Source organism: Aythya fuligula, chromosome 14 (genome assembly GCF_009819795.1).
Source record: "Aythya fuligula isolate bAytFul2 chromosome 14, bAytFul2.pri, whole genome shotgun sequence".
Lineage (NCBI taxonomy): Eukaryota > Metazoa > Chordata > Aves > Anseriformes > Anatidae > Aythya > Aythya fuligula.
In genome coordinates this window covers 9952197-9970208 of record NC_045572.1, presented here as the reverse complement: position 1 = coordinate 9970208, position 18012 = coordinate 9952197, and the positions used below count along the sequence as shown (strand labels likewise).

The window sequence follows — 18012 nt, the reverse complement described above, 5'->3', positions numbered from 1 at the left end:
TTCGCTGCAACTCCTTTCCTCTGTGCCAGGGGCCAGCCCTCCCCGCAGGAGTCCCTTGCTGTAGTACTCACTGTTCTCCCGTCCCAGGAAGGAGCCAAAAGCTGACAGGTCATTGCTTGGGAAAGGGCACGGGGCACCTGCTGCAGCACACAGGAGGAGCCAGCAGCGAGGATGGCGAGGAGCAGGGTGACACTTCTGCACTGCTCGCCACTCTGTTCGAGGCAAACTGGCGGCACCTTCACCCACGTGGAGGACAGACACGGATATTAGGTCTCAAAGCACGAGGGCTCTTTGCAGAGTGTGTGTGTATCCTCCATCCCACAGGATACAAGTGCCAGTTTGCCTCGAGTAAGGAGGCAAGCATATTTTGGTGCAATCCCGCACCAAATCTTGCTCCTTTCATCTCACAAAACTGAGCTAAAATGACCAATCTGCCTTTAATAAATGCCATTGAGAAGCTGCAGCCTGAGGAGGATTTTGAGAGCACTGCACTCAGATAAGCAACCTGTACTGAACCCTAACCACAGCACCTCACGGGCACGCTCATGGCAATAATTATATAAGAAGTAGTTTAATGTGAGATGAAGTTCCTGTATCGTTTGTGCTCCACTGACAAAATACAAGGCAAAGAAACAGAGGAGCTTCATAATTGTCTCCCGTACACACACACTGCTGCTGCTGCTCACTTCTTAAATAACACAACCCAAGCCTCCCATCTGTGTTCCCTGTTCCCAATCCCTCCGTTAACTCCTCTACACAAGGAATGTGGGGCTGGACACCAGCACGCAGGGACAAGCCAGCACTCCTTCCCCTGCTCCCTGCTCGCTGGAACCCCTTGGAAGGCTCCTACTGAAATCTGCTCCTGCAACGAGCCCAATACTGTGGCTCAGGAAGGCGAAGCTGCACAGACTGCTTTGTTTTTGTAGGGTTGCTAGGAAGCACTGGTTCGCATTACCGATTTTTTTTAAGGTCTCTAAACTACACATCAAAACAAGTTATTCTGCATGTACCAGAAGCAACGAAGCCTGGCTTCCACCAGCTTTGGGTCCTGTGTCTGTAAACATATATATTTTTATTTTTTTTCCCCAGAGCAATGTCCCCTCCATCTCCCAAAAGCCAGGATCTCTGCTTGGCAGCACAAGAGGGAGCAGAGGCTGTAGCTGGGACACAACTAGGAACTGGTTTATTGGCTGGCCGGGAGCTACAAACAGTGGCTGATTGCTAAATTCTGCCTGTCTTGCTCTCGCTGGGGGACTAATTTTGGACTTTCTCTGCTATCTAGTCATCAGTTTTCATAAAATTTGTAGAAACTTCGTGATTTGATGAGCCTAGCTGAAATCTGGCCGAGAGTTTTTGGAGGGTAGAAGGGAGCAGTGGATAGGCAGACAGGCAGGCTGCGCAGGGTGGAAATCGGGCTGGAAGTGCACTCAGCAAGGAACTACCTCAAGTTTGTAATAATAATAATAATAATAATAATAAAAAGGAAAAAAAAAAAAAAAAAAGCACTTCTCGTTAAGTCCCAGATACTTGGTCAACCTTTGTAGCTGTGCCTGATAATGGTTCTTCTGACACATTTAACAAACACACCTAGGACCTGGCAAGCATGACTGGCAGAGCACTGCTGCCATGAATATTCACATCAGGGTGTTGCAATTTAAATGACACAGATGCCATTAAAATGCCAAGGTCCAGAGTGCGAAAGCAAACAGAGCAGCTCTGGGAAACCCAAGCCGTGCAGCCGGCCGCTCGCTAGTGGCAGCGTTGCACCTCCTCCACACGGCAGCAGAGCGAGTGCCTTCCCTTTCTCGAGTTTTCCCTTTAAAAGGACCTTTTGGGGAGATTTTCTCCTGGTTGCTAACGGGCGTTCAGCAGCACTAGCAACACGGGGAGCGTGGGTGTGGAGCACCTGGAGAGGCGCCGGGAGGTACGCGAGTGCTCGCAGCACGTGCGTGCTGAGTGGCTGTGGGCAAGGGGCGGTGCACGTGGATGCACAGCCATGGGCACGGGCATCGAGCCCAGGGCACCTGATCTTCTCCCCCAGTCACCTTGGCTTAAGAGCATGGGGCTGAAGGTGAAACCAGGCATCCTGAAGGAAGAAGGTCTGTATGAACACACATCACGGCCACAGGATGGCTGAGACTGGAGGGAACCCCTGGAGGCCACCCGGTGCAGCTGCCCAGGACCATATCCAGCTTGCTCTTGAACATCTCCAAGGATGGTGACTCCAAAACCTCTCTGGACAGCCTGTGCCAGCGCTCCATCACCCTCACAGCAAAAAAAAAAAAAGTGTTTTCTTATGTTCAGACCTCCCCCATTTTGTTTGTGCCCATCATCTCCTGCCCTGTCACTGGGCACCACCGAGAAGAGCTGGGCTCCATCCTCCCTGCAGACTCACTTCAGGAATTTGTACACATGGATGAGATTCGCCCGAGCCTTCTCTCCAGGCTGAACAGTCCCAGCTCTCAGCCTCTCCTCACCTGAGAGATGCTCCAGTCCCTTAAACATGTCAGTGGCCCTTCACTGGTCTCTGCAGCACCTCCACCTCTCTCTCTTGCCCTGGGGAGCCCAGAAGTGGACGCAGCGCTGCAGATGTGCCCACAGGCACAAATCCAGCTTATCTAAGGCACTGACAAGGGTATTTGGTTGTGTGGATACCTCCTTCCTAAACACGGAGACCTCCTTCTCATCACCTTCCTGCTCTGATGTGACTCTAGGATGAACAATGTCTAAGAATGAGGCATTTGGAGATGGGAAAAAGGGTACAAGGACATGTAACAGCAGGACCAGACCATGCACTGCCCTACAGAGCGTGACCATGCACCATCCCCAGGCTCTCAAGACAGGGCTGAAGCAAGCAAGGACACAGCAGCAGCTATAGATCAATACCTCAAAGATGTCCTTAAACGTTATTTATCACCAACAGCTAGAAGGGTTTCATCTCGTGTGAACTGCTCACTCCCCAAAGTCCCACCACATTCAGCAAGACTCTACTTATATTGAAAAAGGCTTTTTATGAGACTTTTCTCTCAAATAATTGATAAGTTCTTGCTGCCTCCCCTCTTTGATCGGCCTCAGCCCCGGTTGTGCCCAAGGTCTGGTCTCGTTCCAGCCCATCTCATTATCTGAAGCACCAGAAGCAGGTGGTGTTTACAGGACTCGTAGAAGAAACTGGATTTCTGTGCAAAGAATACAAATCTGAAGGCCATGGTGGGAAGCAAAATTCATCCAGAACAAACACTGCTCAGCCCTATTTGTTTATGGATCTCTTTGTTTTCTTAGTCCTACTCCACAGCTTTTTCCTTCTTCTTTCCCATCCCTTCTTCCTGATCTTTTCCTCCCCAAAGGACAGTGTCAGCATCCATCAACGTCAGAGAGGAGACTCCCACAGACTTCAGTGGTTTCTGAAGCCTTTCAGACCCTCTGACCTCTCTCCCCTAGAGAGAGGGGACACAAATCATCTGTTCGGTGTGTCCGAGTACAGGGAGAGCAGTAAATGGGTGAACAAAATGAAGGCCAGGAGAGAGATGTTATCTAGGCCCTTCTCTCTGATCCATTTCAGACTTTTTTTCCCAGGGCTATAAAGGTGAGGACTGTGCTATACCAGGATGGATTTGGGGACGTTTCAGGATACCACAGAAGAAATGTGTCAGAAGGCTGAGCCTATTCCTTTTAATCCATTTGATGGAGAAGAGGGACTACTCTGGCTGCAATTTCTGTTGTAACATCAACTTCAAAAAACAGGACACATCCAGGTGTGTGTGTTGCGGTCCCACATCCCCACAACAGCACTCGCCTCGCTTGCTGTGAGCCTGCTGGGCCAGCACAGGGCCCTTGGTCCTCAGCAGCCCCTTTAGAGGAAGGTCCCAGCTTCAGCAGCTCCCCCAGCTCCTAAATGCTCCCTGGAGGAGACCAGCACACCCCCATCCTCACCAAGCATGGCAAAGACACACACCCTGAACCCAGTTGTGCTCTGCAGCCGCTGCTAGGGATTGCCAATCTTTCAGCTCCACCACGCTCAGCCCGAATGAGGCTCCACGCTAGGCACTGGGGGAAGCTGCAGTGGAACAAAATGGACTACAAGGCTGTTGGACTTATTTTTCTCCCCTTACATTAACTGATTAGCTTTCTTCCTCATTAAAGTCCCTTCAAGCATATCAATTACCCGGCTCTGATGGCAGGGCTGGTACAATAGCCCTCAGTGCAACCAGATGAGTTGGAATTCGGCACAGCCGACCAACAGGGCGGGGATTGGGTTACCCGAGTGTCAGCTAAAGGGCACTTTTCTCCTGACCTCCCTTTTCCAACTGGAGCTGAATGGTGGTTAGGAGAGGGGAGAGGAAATGCCAGGGAAATAGCACGAGCATCTTCCTGGGAGCTGCAAGGGGAAACCAACACTGTGACAAAAGGCGAGAGGAATATGGAAATGTCAATCTAAAATTAGGGCAGCACAAAACTTGGCCTCCCTCTTCTTTTGTTCCTATCTAATGGGAGTGGCATTGCAATTTCTGCATTGGTTAAAAGAGCTTTCACTTCTCTCTAGGACAGAGGAGAGGATGATGGAGATGGGGATCCAGCCCAAAGACCCTCTCCTCTGTTTCAGAAGCAGGGTTCAGCTTGCCCTTGTGGCCCAGCGCTCAGCCCAGCAGCTCGCTGTATTTGAATAGGGGCCAGCCCCATTTTTTTCCAAGCTGCTTTGCCCATCATTTGTTACAGCAATATCATACCGAGGATTGCTGCTATTGCCTCTACTAACCCGTCTGTCTGCATTGTCTCATACCTGAGCTGCACAGTGCCCATCTGCCAGGGCTGTTACAGCGACGCTCACCTCCGATGCAAATTATTCCTTGAGCACTAACAAAAAAAAAAGGTAACGGCACTGACATTGAATCTGTTAATCTTAAACCACTGCATTCAGTCGGTTACGTGGATGAAGGTGCATTGCTCGGTGCAGCTGAATACTTAAAAGCACAGAGACAATAAGGATGCATTAAACTTTTATCTCCAGTGCTACAGCTACAATAAGCAATCAAAGAAATTGCCGCTCTCCCAGGGCTCTGCATTGCCTAAAGGAAACTAACTTTTGTCTCTGTGTGTGTGTGTATGGAGAAGGATGGATAAAAGGATCTCAAATACCAGCTGTGGTGTGTTTGGCTACTCCATGTTAGACAAATGATGGGCACTGAGCACTGCACAAAGCTCAGAAGAAGGCAAGTTTTAATGCAGTTATACATAGGGAGGAAGATATGAGATCTTTTTCTCTCCAAGGGTTTCATGATCTTGCCTAGCTTTTTTCTCCTTCCAAATATAAAATGTGTAGAAGACAATTACCAACTTGATTTTCCTTTCGTGGCCATGTTATGAAAATAAACCTTAATAAAATAAACCTTTACAAAAGTTTTTCTTTCCCTTGGTACACCCTTTGGGCCATACATCACTGCAGGACAGGTGTAACTCACCTTTCCGTGAGTGGCAGCTCCAGCAGAACTATCAAACCATGTTGTCATTTCTAAAACTAAAACAAGATTAGAAGTTCTCAAAAACCTCATACATTTTCCTTCTCAATTTATTCTCTGGCCATTTAATGATGTAGAAATTTCATTTCTCATGAAATACCCACAAACTGGCCATTTTCCTCATGAAATATATATGTTTCATGAAATTCCTTATGCTCTTGAGAAAATAAACCACTTTATTCTGGAATGTTCACTTTTATAATGTCAGAAAGCTTTATTTTCCTTTTTTTTGACTCAGAACCAGGGTGGTTTCTGCAAAGGAGGTGCTTGGCATGTCCCAGCCTTTTAATGTGAAGGGAAACAGTGTTGAGAAAAAATAAAATAAAATAAAAAAAAGCTGATAGAGATAATTCCAAAACAAACCTTTGCTTTTCAAATGTTGACTTCTTGTTGATTTTCCCACATTCCCTCAATAGGCAAAATTATGTGGTAAGAAATCAAAGTATTTAAATAACTTTCTGTTTTCGTTCCACTTTGTTTCTTGGGCTCACGTTCCCCAGTGTATGTTTTCTCCATCCTGCAGATAAAACTGTGTGAGTTTCGGCGAGGTGCTTGCTACAAAGCCTACAGCACCATTTTCTCGATTTGATTAATATAGCTCTATGAAAAAAAACACCTCCCCATCACACCATGTGCACAATTGTCTCACTTACAATAGCGCCTTTCATCAAAGAGTCTGAAAGAGCTTTACTGAGTAGTGTTATGTGTACTTTACAGTGAATTAAAAATAACCTCCTTAAGTAACCTTCCTTTAGAGGCCCTTGATGTGAAACAACTTTGTTTTTTAAAAAATAGCCAGCGTGAAGTTGTTTTATTAATTATTTTTTTATTATTTTTTATTTCAGGCTTCAAAAGCGTGGAGTTACTGCAAGCACTGACACGGAGCTTGGGGGCTTTGGCAAACATTAAAATTAGCCCCGAGGCATGCCACCTGGGCAGCCAGCTACTGGTGGGCCTCAAAAGCAAACGTGCTGGAAAGCGTGTCACCTGGCCGTGCTCTCCAGACACCATGTTCAGGGCATCGTAACCCACCAGCCTGCACGTCAGCAGTTTCTCGTACAAGGAATGAGTGTTTGGGAGGCCAGATGCCCCATGGAGCAGAAAGTTTTTAGCTCAGAGCATTAAGCATCCCTAATCCTGCTGGTATCTGCCTCACTTTGGGATTTCTGTAGCAACCTGGGCTTTTCTGCACACCTTTTTTTTTTTTTTTCCTTGCATTCTTCCATTGTTTCCCATTTAGGGGAGGATATCAAACTAACGTCCTCTCACCCCATCCCCAAATGTCGAGGGGATGTTTGAAAATCAGAGGCAGAAAGACATTTCCCTCTGCAAATGAACCAGGCGTGTGAAAAAGGAGTGCCTCTCCTTCTCAGAGCGCGGAGGGCTGAGGAGGACAGGACACACAAGCCTACAGTGAAAGCCTCAGGAAGGAGATTTCGGGAATAAATGTGGTTTTGTTCCCTGAGAATAAGCAGCATCTTCCTGAGACCCATCATTTTGATTCACTGTTTCACGTGTAAATAATTTACTAGGCTAAAAGGTCAAGAGCTGCAGGTCCTTGGAGAAGGGAAGAAAACTGCAAGCTGTAAATAAGGGGCAAGGAACTTACTTGGAGCATAAAACATGTGTTAGTAGTCCATGCAAAGAAATACACATGCACATATCCACCCAGAAATAGGCTAAAGCAAAGCATACAGAGGTAGCGATAACCTCTACTCCATGTTTGCTCCCCCTTGAACTTGACTTGAGAGCAAAAAGTACAGCAAACACGATCATTTGGGATAGAAATTACACTTTTAAATTAGATTCGCAGTGCCCAGATGTACCGCTGATGGATGCATGAAACAGAGGGGCAAAAGAAATTAATTTTCAGCCTACTTGTTTGCATCCTTTCATCCTCTAACGTCAGGGTAATTGCTGCTCGACTCCTGGATGTGACAGCCCAGTCTTTACCTCCCTCCAGAAGGTAAGGGAACAGCTGGCTCCCTTTCTGACACCAGCGTATTTCCAATCAGCTGTCAGGCAGCATTAGGTCCCTAAATGCTACAGCATGTCACGCTTTCCTCCCACTGAGCAGCTCTAAATATGGGGTTTCATTCCCCAGGCTGAGGTAGGGTAGGGCAAGGAGAAGGAAAGGGTCAAACCCTGTTCGGGTTCAAAGCTACAGAGAGTTGCAGGGAAGAGTTTCTGGAAAGGTGATGCAGTAAAAATAAGCAATGGACAACTGGCTATCCTGGCATGTTATCCTGACACAGATATTAAAAGGGAAAGATCAGAAATAGGCAGCAATTCATGCCATGCACGCTGCTTCTCACGGTGTTTTTTATAGCAGTACTGCCCTCACTAGTAAAATTGGTGGTATGGGAAGTGAGACGCTGCTCAGGCGAGCCTATGGGCTCCGGGAAAGGTGAATATTGAGCTTTGAGAAACGCGATTGTGTCCGGCAGTGTGCACAGGGAGCCGAGGTTTCTCAGAGTTATTCCCATCCCTGTCTCTGCATTCCAGAGCAATCACAAGCAAATTGTTTTTGCCACCAAAGAGCCTCTGTTTCCCTGCATAGCGGGGCAGTTACTGAATTCATCAACCTAATCGCTATTTTTCTATAAACACTCACGAAACATGTGAAAACCTCAAACGAAAGCCGATTACTCCACTGTGTTCTGTTACACAGATGCACTCCAAGGTTTCGGTTGACAATCGGGTGTGGAAAATTACCCACTTCTGCATATATGGCAATAATATTTATATTATTTTTCCCACATGCTTTTAGTCTTTCATAATAATGGAAACAATGATTTAAGAATGAACAACAGTGACATTCCTGCTTGAGGACACAGCATGCACAACTCTGAAAAGTTCTGAGGCAGCTCAGCCTTACAAATGGGTTTGGCCTTAGGTACTAAAAGACACAGTGCTCTGGAGTTCCTAAGGGTTTGGGTCACAGTGGGAAAAAAGGAGAAAAGAGGGAGAAAGGGGGCAAGGGATCAAGGGAGAATGGGAGAAAGGGAGCAAGAACCACCATTCTGGATGGAAATGGGCATATCATACACAAACTCTGTCTGCCTGAAGTCCCTACCTGCTGTTCTAACACCCCGATACCTCTGCAGGTACTTTACACATACATACACACACACATATATTTATTTACATATAAAAATAAACCCATATAGGAATTGCAATGTCGTCCATCACACCAGCAATATTTATAAGGCAACAGCACCCAATCTTGCAAGCAACACCTTAACATTAAACCTCAGGAGTAAATACATTATTCTTGGAATCACTGCCACGAGCAAAGCTGGCTATGAGCTCAGGCCATACCCACATTTGTGGGGCTGGGGGCTTAGTCTGAATCATGGCTGATGCAGAAAGTGTGTCACACACAGAGCATATGCTCTGTGGATAGTATGTTGCCCAACATGAATGGCAAACGTGCAGGGAACACACATTTTCTTCCGGGGCTTTGGCTGGCAAGCTGAGCGCATGGTGTGCATTCTTCAGGAGAGAATCATGGGCTGGTGAACATTCCTTTGACTTCTCAACTCCTTCAATAATTTGCCACCTGTGCAGCCAAGCTGTTCGTTCTGTAAATCCGCAGGATCTAAAAACTCCGGCGCTTCCTCCGGCTGCCAAAGCAAGCTCGCTGCAGCACTGACCCCAGCCCAGCCACCACGCGGCGAGCGCCGCGTTAACCGCTTCAAGGCCTGAGGCAAAGAGCAAACAGCCCACCTGGAGCTTGGGACACCAAAAGGACCTCACTGCTACACATGCATTTTCCCTACCTCAGGGCTTTCTGCACCGCTGTCGTTAACACCACGGTGCAGAGGACTGGGGCTGAGCACAGCTCCCTCCTCCCAGCTGCAAGGAGCCAGATCTGCACGATGCAAAACTTGCACACCCTTCAGCACAGGCAAACCAGGCAGGCATTGCTTGTGTTCTGCTAAAAGGGAAGAGTAAATTCCATCTCATTGACACTGCTGCCAGAATCACCTTTGTTCCTAGCCAGCTTGCACTAAAACGTACTGTAAAGTTCTGGTGCGCAGCCAGATCAGGGCAATATCTAGGTTGCAAACACACCAGGGAAAACGCTCACCTGCTCAGAACAGCAAAGCAGATTTGGGTCTGTACTGCTGGAGGTCCCAGAGCAGGGAGGGAGGGAGGCAGCTTCCACAGCTCCTGCTCGGGAGCAGCTGGATTTTGCATTGCACAAGGTGTGGCTCTCAGTACCAGCTCTGCCTCCAGCAGCACTTTGCAGAGACACACTGATACTGGCACAGGCACGAGCCCCATTCACAGTCTCCTCTTCCTCCTGAGACCCCGTGTCCAACCCAGAAAGCCCTTCCTGCAGAGGAAACTGAAGGTGGTGGTGGTGATGAAACCTTGCACTGATGCTGCTTTCCATGGCTGGAAATGCACATCCGTCAAGTGCCCATTTTGTGAGCTAGGCTGGGACAACAAAATTCAATGTGCAACTTCAGCCTGAAGTGCTTTTTGACAGCATGGCAAGATTCCTAAGAGGCTATTCCTACACGGAAATTAGAAGGGAAATATTTATTTATTTATTTATAAAGTGATTGGATTTACAGGGGCAGAATTCCATGCAGAGCAGGGACTGCCTGCATAGCTGCTCGGCTCTGTCTGATCTCCCTTGGGGTTAACACAGACTTTCTTTTGCTCTATCATTATGCTATTCCCAAACCCAAAACACACAGGCATTGGACAAATCATGGTCCCAGTTCAATGCTCCAGTTTTTCAAGAGAACCAGAACTGATGCTAAAACACTAGAAGTTTTCAGCTGAAGCAGACAGAGTTCAGTAATTTTGTCACTAGCAGCCCAAACGTGCGTACGAAGCTTCAACCCCCACCCCTGCAGTGGGGCTCTGCAGCTCCACCTTTCTCTGATCATTGGTATGGCCAAAGCTGCTAGAAGCTAGACTCAATAACTGGCTTCTACTTTTGTGGCTGGAAATTGTCAGAAGGAAGAGAAAGCTTCCTACTGTGTCTCCTCCGTCCAGTCTGCATCATTTAACACTGACACAGGAGCTGGAAAACCTCAGAGAGGAAAGTGAGCCTTCCCCTTTGCCAGCCACACTGATTGCCCCCACCCCAAATCCTCATGGGCAGGGGCTTGTGCTTCAAATCATGCCGTAGGAAAAAGCTACACACATCATCTAAGGAAGAAATGATGTCAATCATGCAAAACCAATGGTGCAGTATAAAACAGGATTTACAATGTTTACCACAAATGTGCATGTCCATGACTTTTTGTAGGCAGCTGGAGCTGAGGGGAACTTTTTCCCCGTGATATCAGAAATTCCAAGAAAACAGGAGCTGGTTTGCTGCTCCTGTGACAGCAACAGGGGGTGGGTGGAGAGTGGGGGCTGTGAACGGAGGAAACCTGAAGGGAGGCGGTGGTGGCACCCACTGACAAAAAGAGCTGAGCTTCTGTGATAGAAAGCGTGACTCTGGACGGGTGGGACTTTACCAATTTAAACTATGATCAAGCATTTTTATCTCCCTTGGTCAAGCAAAGGAATGGGCTTCGGGAGGCTTGTAACATAGGAAAATAGACTAAATGTCATTGCTTTGATTTTCATCAAATAGCTTTCTAAACATTTTTTTTTTCTGTTTATTTCTCCTGAAATAATTTTTTTCCCTCAGGCTTTCAGCTTTGCCTTGAACACCCTACACACGTATTATGGCCCAAGAACTGGGTCTTCAAAACCAGCAGAAAGCAGGTAAGATTTCACCCTTCCAAGTTTCCTACTGACCTGAACAGTGCACACCGCCTGGATCTTTCCTTGAGGGCAGGGATACAGGAGAGGAAAAGTTCACAGACCTGACAAATTTTGCGCTAGGTTTGACGCACGGCCAGGTCCAGAATTCTCCCCCCTGGGGGCTGGCCTGCTTTATCTCACACACTGGGATTTAACAGGCTATGATGATGAGCAAAAATACCCTACAGATGAGGTGAAATGCTGGGCTTTTCTTTGCTACAGATCCCCAAACACTGCTTAAGCGAGGTCACACAGCCAGCCAACCTGTAAAAAACACGACGAATCCTCACTTGCACTGCTACCTACCAGGTTTCCCCTTTCTGCACACCTCAAGCCCCCCCTGCCCGTGCTGTGCTGAAGAAGGAAGCGCTGCCGGGCAAGTGCCACGGCTGGGGCGGGTGACAGGTGACAGTGTCTTTGGGTCATTTGTTAATTGGGAGGGTCATCGGCTTGCGGGAGCCACCAGGGCATGAATCCCGGGCTGGATGTCTCCCGGCGATGGGTGCGGGCAGGGAGAGGCAGCCTCGGGCTGCTGCTGCTGCCTGGCCCCGGCTGGGTGCGGAGGGGACAGGAGGGGACAGAGAAGGGGACGGGACGGGGCAGGGCACGGGACGGGGCTGAGTAAAGGACGGGACGGGGCAGAGGAGGGGACGGGGTGCCCTCTGCCGGGGCAGGCGCCTCCAGCCGCGCCCGAGAAGCAACGTGTGGGACTGGGCAGGCTGACAGCAGATCCTGGTCTCAAAATTAATTAATAAATAAATTATATTATAAAAAAAAAGCGGAGTGCTGGTGGAAGAAGCCTCTGGAGTGTTACACGGAGACCCCGAGCCCTCCATTTGCTCCTTGCCTGGGCAGGGTGAAACTAAAGAGAAATGCAGGACAGCGCCCGTGCCTCTTCATGGGACGCAGCATTTGCACAGGATGCTTTTGTCAGAGCAAAGCTCGGGCTCTGTAAAACACCACCAGTTTTTTTCCTCTCTTCTCTCCTCAGAGGTGCCAGATGGAAGGGGACAGCTTATGCTGCTTGTCAGGGCTGCTGAATTTTAATCAGGCTGAGGAGGACAGTGCACAGAGTGCTGCCTTCATACTCGTTCAGCAGGGTACAGAGGGCACCCATGCGGGGTGTGTTTGCATTACTGCTCTCATGCAGGGTCTCCCTGTGGCTGGCACGTCCTGCTGCGTTAAATCCTTCCCTGCACCGTGACTGGGAAAGGAACAAAACTGACGCATGGGGTTTGTACCCAGAGCTCACAGTCAGAGCAGTGTCTAAGAGCGTGTCTGAGGCCACGCAAGAGGAAAAGTGGCTGTAACATGGGTTGGTTGGCCCTAAGAGGACTGGTTTGGGGGGTGCCCTTCCTTTTGTTCGTGATTTAATGAACACAATCCCAGGAAAATAATTTTTTCTGGGTTCACACCAGTGCTGTCCGCACAACCCCACTGAAAAACACTCCCAAATCATGAAGGACAGGACACCGCCGGGGGTCCCAGGGCATGGACAGGACGGGACGGCTACTCCCCACGACTGTATTTCGGGGGGGGGGGGAGGTACAGCACCGCCCCGGGGCTACCACAGCCCCCCGAGGGCCTGACAGGGCCCACCTCAGCACCCCCCCCGCCAGCGAACTACAACTCCCAAGCTGCACCGCGACAGCCCCGCTCCCCTCCCCTCCGCCGTCCCGCCGCGATGCACCCTGGGAGTCGTAGTTCTCCCGAACTCATAGGCCTCGCCGCCTATAAGGGCGCCTCGAGGGGGAAGGACTCGCCTCCCCGAGATGCAACGCGGCGGGGCGACGCAAAACGCCGCGCGCCGCCGGCGCCGGCCTGAGGCGAGCGGGTGGCGGCCGCCAGCCATGTCGGAGAGCGGCGGCGGCGGCGGGGCCGCGCCGGGCGGGGCGGGCGGAGGGGCGGCGGGCGGGGGGGGGGCAGCGGGAGGCTCGGCCTCCGCCTCAGGGCCCGGGGCCGCCGACCCGGCCTCGCTGCCGCCCGGGGACGCGCAGCTCATCGCCATCATCGTGGAGCAGCTGAAGAGCCGCGGCCTCTTCGATGGCTTCCGCAGGGACTGCCTGGCCGACGTGGACACCAAGGTGCGAGGGGGCCTCTCCCCGGGGCCTTTGTCTCGGTCTCGAGTCCCTCAGGGGCCGGTTTCGGCGCCAGGCCCGTGCTGCAGCCCGCAGCCGGCTCCTGAAGCTGCCCCTGGGGGGGCTGCCCAGGCGGAGGGACCCGGCCCTCGGTGTGGCTGCCCCTCTGTTACCGACCCTTTCGTGCATCGCCCCGCATTCACACCACATTTGATGTTTAGGTGCTGCCACACTCTCCTTGCACAGCACCGTAACCTCAGTGGCCATATGTTCTTGTCCATTTTTTTATTTCCAGTAAACGGGAATTAACCTAAGTTTCCACCTACAAAACCCTTCCAATTTTTAGCTTTGATGTTGGTGTCACAGAAGCAAATCACTTTGGTGATAGCAACGCTTACTAATTACTGGGTTTCCTAGGAATTCCATGATAGACAGTTTCCAGACAAGAACAATCCTGTATGAACAACTCCTGTCTACGCAGATGGTTTGTATTTCACTAAGTAAAATGAGGAGCAGACAACAATTTTTAAGCAAATCAGTTATTTCTGTTATTGTAACAGCATGCTGACAGGCTGCTCGTTGCAGTTACCAGTTGTATTGTTAAGTAAAACAAGCTTACCTTTGTTCAGAAAGTCTGAATACAGACAACGAAACAAGAATGTACACAACAAAAGAAGTACTATGCAGGGTTCTGGCAGCAGGTTGGGGATCTTTTGGCACTTTAACTGGATTTTCTTTTGTTGTTGTTTAGCCAGCCTATCAAAACTTGAGGCAGAAGGTGGACAACTTTGTATCGACCCACCTGGACAAACAGGAATGGAATCCAACAATGAACAAAAACCAGTTACGAAATGGGCTCAGACAGAGTGTGATTCAGTAAGTAAGCACCGGTCTGCAAACCAGTGGTAACGTGATTTGATAAGTAATGTATAACCATCTTGATACCTCAGTCAAATAAGAATTTGCAGCATTAAGTTTCTCACAGCACCTTCTGTTGCGGTCTCTTGAGTTTTATTGTAACAGTGGATGCAGTCTTAACTCTCACGGAAAGGCTTATGTTGCTGCTTTACCTGCAATTTGTAGTTTTCAAGAGTTGGGGAGCATGGTGAGGTTCTCAGCCAAGTTATTGCTGCAAAAACCCAGTACTGCCCACTTAGCAAAACTGTACCTGATATGCTGAGTTGAATAACCTTGATCTTCCTTTTCTGAAAGGAGGAGAGCCCGTGTCACTTAAAGACAAACCTAATGATTCCAAAGCTTGTTTAAGTAGGCTCCAACCACTAGCAGGCAGTAATGAAACGCGGCTAGCCCAGTTTCATGCAGCAGAGTGTAGCTTTTTAACAGCTATTTAAGATGTACTTCCAGCACAGCAGGAAAGCCAGATTAACTTCACTGCTTAGAGATCTAAGTTTAGCACCTCCTGCTGCTAACTCATCATAGCCTGAAGTAGGAGCCTTAACTGGTTTGACTAAAAGTCATTGATACAAGCAGTGTTGTGGGGAGGGGGCAGTAGTGAACTTGAGAATGGCATTTATGCTTCCAAGAAGAGTTACTAAAATGTCTTGCACGCAGAAGCTGCATTTCCCTTGATGGAAACTGCAGATCATTGGTACCTAATGCTAGTTTCAGTTTTTAATCTGTAATTACAGAAGAGGGTATCCAGTGAAAGTACAGAACTTTCTACCTTTACTTAAAGTCCTTGAGACATGCCTATCACTTCACACATCCTCTTATTTCATGATAATCAGCCACAAGAGTGAAATGGCAATAGCAGAATGTTCCATCAAAGAGCCTGTAGTTAGCAGAACGTACAGTGCTCACTTTAGATAGGCTACTAGTATAAAAAAAGAAAAGGGGAGTTTGGAGAGTCCCTGTCACTTCTGTGGGTGCAGGACCAAGCACAGAAGGCTGTCAAGGCATGTCTGGGTAGCTGTCCTTTGCTGGATGCAGACACACACGTGCTGTTAGTGAGTGGTGATGTGATGTGTGGTGACCCCGCACCCAGTCACCCACCAGCATCCGCAGCCTCGTTAAGTCTTGTGGCTGCTTTTCCAAGCAGCGGGCACTGTCGGGGTTTCCTGTCCCTCACAGACATGACTTAAGCCCAGACTGCCTGTGCCCCACAATCCAAGAGTCTGACGCGGCCCTCGAAGCAATAAGTCACTTCAGTTACTGGTGCTTGGTTCCAGAAACTTTGCCGTGTGCTACGTGTTCTTGTTTCCTTAATTAATACACAGCTGTCTAGACTAACAGTTACAAGAAGTGAGTGACAGTAATGTTATTGGGGGAAGGCCTCTTCTCCCTCCAGTCAGCCAAAAAAAAGACTGCTCTCACCTGCCTTCCTCAGAATAGCTTGTTTCCCTTGTTTGTGCCAAAATGTGTTTGTTTGCTTTCATGTTGACCTCATTTCCACATGAGCCCTATTAAAGTGGCTCCTGTCCAAGGTGTCATTTAAGTACCTGTGAGACCAGATGTCAGTTGTTAATTCTGTGGGGAGAAGTGAGAAGGGGTGAGGGGGGGGAAATAGGTGGTTGAAACAACTCCCTGTTAAGGATCTACTGAGTGGGCTGCAGTTCTCACCATGTTAATGCTAATTGCAGTTGACAGGAGGGCTCTGGAGAATTACTGGAGGAGAGTGGGGAGAAGTTTTTCAGAGGAACTGAATGACTCCTTTGTCTTTGTTCAAGGTCAGGAATGCTGGAAGCTGGAGTGGACAGAATTATTTCTCAGGTGGTGGATCCAAAACTAAACCACATCTTCAGGCCCCAGATAGAGAGGGCGATTCATGAATTTTTGGCTGCACAAAAGAAAGAGGAAAGCGTGCCAGCTCCTCCTCCGGAGCCCGAGAATAAGGATCCTCCTGCTCCATCTCAGGATGCCTCCTAAAGGTCTTGTATTTCTGCACTTACTACTTAGAGCTTTCACGTAGCTCATCTCTGCAGTTTGTATAACCTAAGATAGAGAAAGCACTGTATTCTTCCTGGCTGAACAGGGAGGACACTTTGATCATGAGCACGTTGTCTGTGTCAGGCAGTCATCTGAGCTGCTTCCACTTAAGCGTCTGCTAAAAATATATTAGGACTGAAGACATAGGTATGATGTAAAACAGCTATCAAGGAACACTGTGGACTCGGCCAGTGCTGGTTTTGGATCGGGCCAAAAGGCCTTTTATTTCTGTAAAAGCATATCGAGCAGCGATCAACATGGAATTGGCTGGACAGCTTTCAGAACACTTCCAAATGGATTAAAAATATATCTTTTACTGAAATACATCTGGAAGTGGAGTGGTGACAAGTTATTGTGCCTCAGCACTGAAATTTTTAGATAGCTCTTCTTTAGAACTTACCCTGGAGTGTTGATTTGCTAGTGACTGAAATATTCAGTGAGGTTAAGGGATCTGGGAGTGAATAACTCCATTTCCAATTGAGTTGTGTAAATAGAGCAACCTGTATCTTTCCAGCTGAAAGGACTGAGGGTGCCTTTGTTGCAAACAAGTTCATTCTGGCTTTTGTGATTAAAATAACTAAAGGGGCCTCAGGGGGCTATAATTGCTGCTCTGTCTTAACACAAATGACTGTGCATCTCTGCTAAGGCCCTGTATCATAGCGTCGGTTTGAATATCGAGGCCTGTGTGCACATTACTGAGGAACCACTATCCCGATGGGAAACTTCAATCTGCAGCTTTGCTGGTGAACCAACTTCTTTCATGCAGTATGGTTTTTAGTTGTGAATTGTTCTAATTACCAGTGCTTTCTGGAAGAAGATAAATCAACTGTAGATTGGGGAAAAAGTTAAGACAGCAGTAAGTAACCCACAGTGGCTGCTGTTCTGCTTGGAATGATTACAGCAACGAGCATGGATTTTTAACTTTCTGTTAGAAATGAAAGTGCCTGTAATATCATCCCGAGTTACTGAGTTATCTGTGACTTGCAGCCATAGTGCCTTGAAACATCTCTGTATTTGTCTGGTTCAAGTAGTTAAAAGTCCACTATGACCTGCAGCTCAGTGCTACTGTTAATTAGTTTTATACATTCTCTCTTCAAATGCATTTACTCTTGAAGGTACCATCCCCTAAACTCTTTTTCTTTCTTGCAGTGAGTTCCTGATATTAAGCAGCTGCACTTGCAAAATACACATCCTGCTAGACTGGCAATGGATTGCTTGTTGCATTTGTTACAGGATCTGCCAGAGATGATCCACCTTTATCAGACCTGTCAGAAGGCGTTGAAATTCAGATGGACCTGGAGTTCTGCGTGTGGAGGGACAGCCGAATCGCGAAGATAATTTTGCTGTTGACAGCAATACAGGGAGCAGCATGTATTCTTATTAGTCATGCCTTCAGGCAGGGGGGCAGGATGAAAAAGGAAATTAGATCTTATTTGGAAGGAATAGGGAAGGGGGTTGAGATATTAGACTTGGGAGCAGAGGGAAAAAAAAAAATGTTTGGGGGATCGGGGTCGCCTCTTGGAGGCCACATAGGAGTTGTTAGATTTTTTTGTTATAGGCCCAATGTGAAGAAGCATCATACACCTCTGCTGTGTAATACAGTAGCAAGCAGTAGGTGCTAGGTCAGGTGTAACTCATTGCACTGTTTGCTCTAGAAAGACACATTTCCTGTTTAGAACTGGAAAAAACACTTCAGG

At 48.2% G+C, this 18012-nt stretch overlaps 1 protein-coding gene across 2 annotated transcripts; it reads left to right on the top strand.

Annotated features, from left to right (window-relative positions):
• The first annotated feature begins 13141 nt into the window (after nt 1-13141).
• Nucleotides 13142-17797, top strand: BOD1 (biorientation of chromosomes in cell division 1). 2 transcript variants are annotated; one of them, XM_032197109.1, is made up of 4 exons: nt 13142-13375; nt 14121-14245; nt 16057-16257; nt 17549-17797. In XM_032197109.1, exons 1-3 carry the CDS (start codon nt 13142-13144, stop codon nt 16253-16255), a joined length of 558 nt encoding a protein of 185 aa, XP_032053000.1. In that variant the 3' UTR covers nt 16256-16257; nt 17549-17797. The 2 variants fall into 2 exon arrangements, with proteins under 2 accessions (XP_032053000.1, XP_032052999.1); XM_032197108.1 differs by having other exon boundaries at nt 17465-17797.
• Nucleotides 17798-18012: the final 215 nt, after the last annotated feature.

Bases quoted from the DNA above. Each gene is read 5' to 3' on its own strand.
- BOD1 (XM_032197109.1), top strand. From the start codon at position 13,142: ATGTCGGAGAGCGGCGGCGGCGGCGGGGCCGCGCCGGGCGGGGCGGGC. The intron at 13,376-14,120 runs GTGCGAGGGGGC...GTTGTTGTTTAG, and splicing joins TGGCCGACGTGGACACCAAG to CCAGCCTATCAAAACTTGAG. The intron at 14,246-16,056 runs GTAAGTAAGCAC...TCTTTGTTCAAG, and splicing joins CTCAGACAGAGTGTGATTCA to GTCAGGAATGCTGGAAGCTG.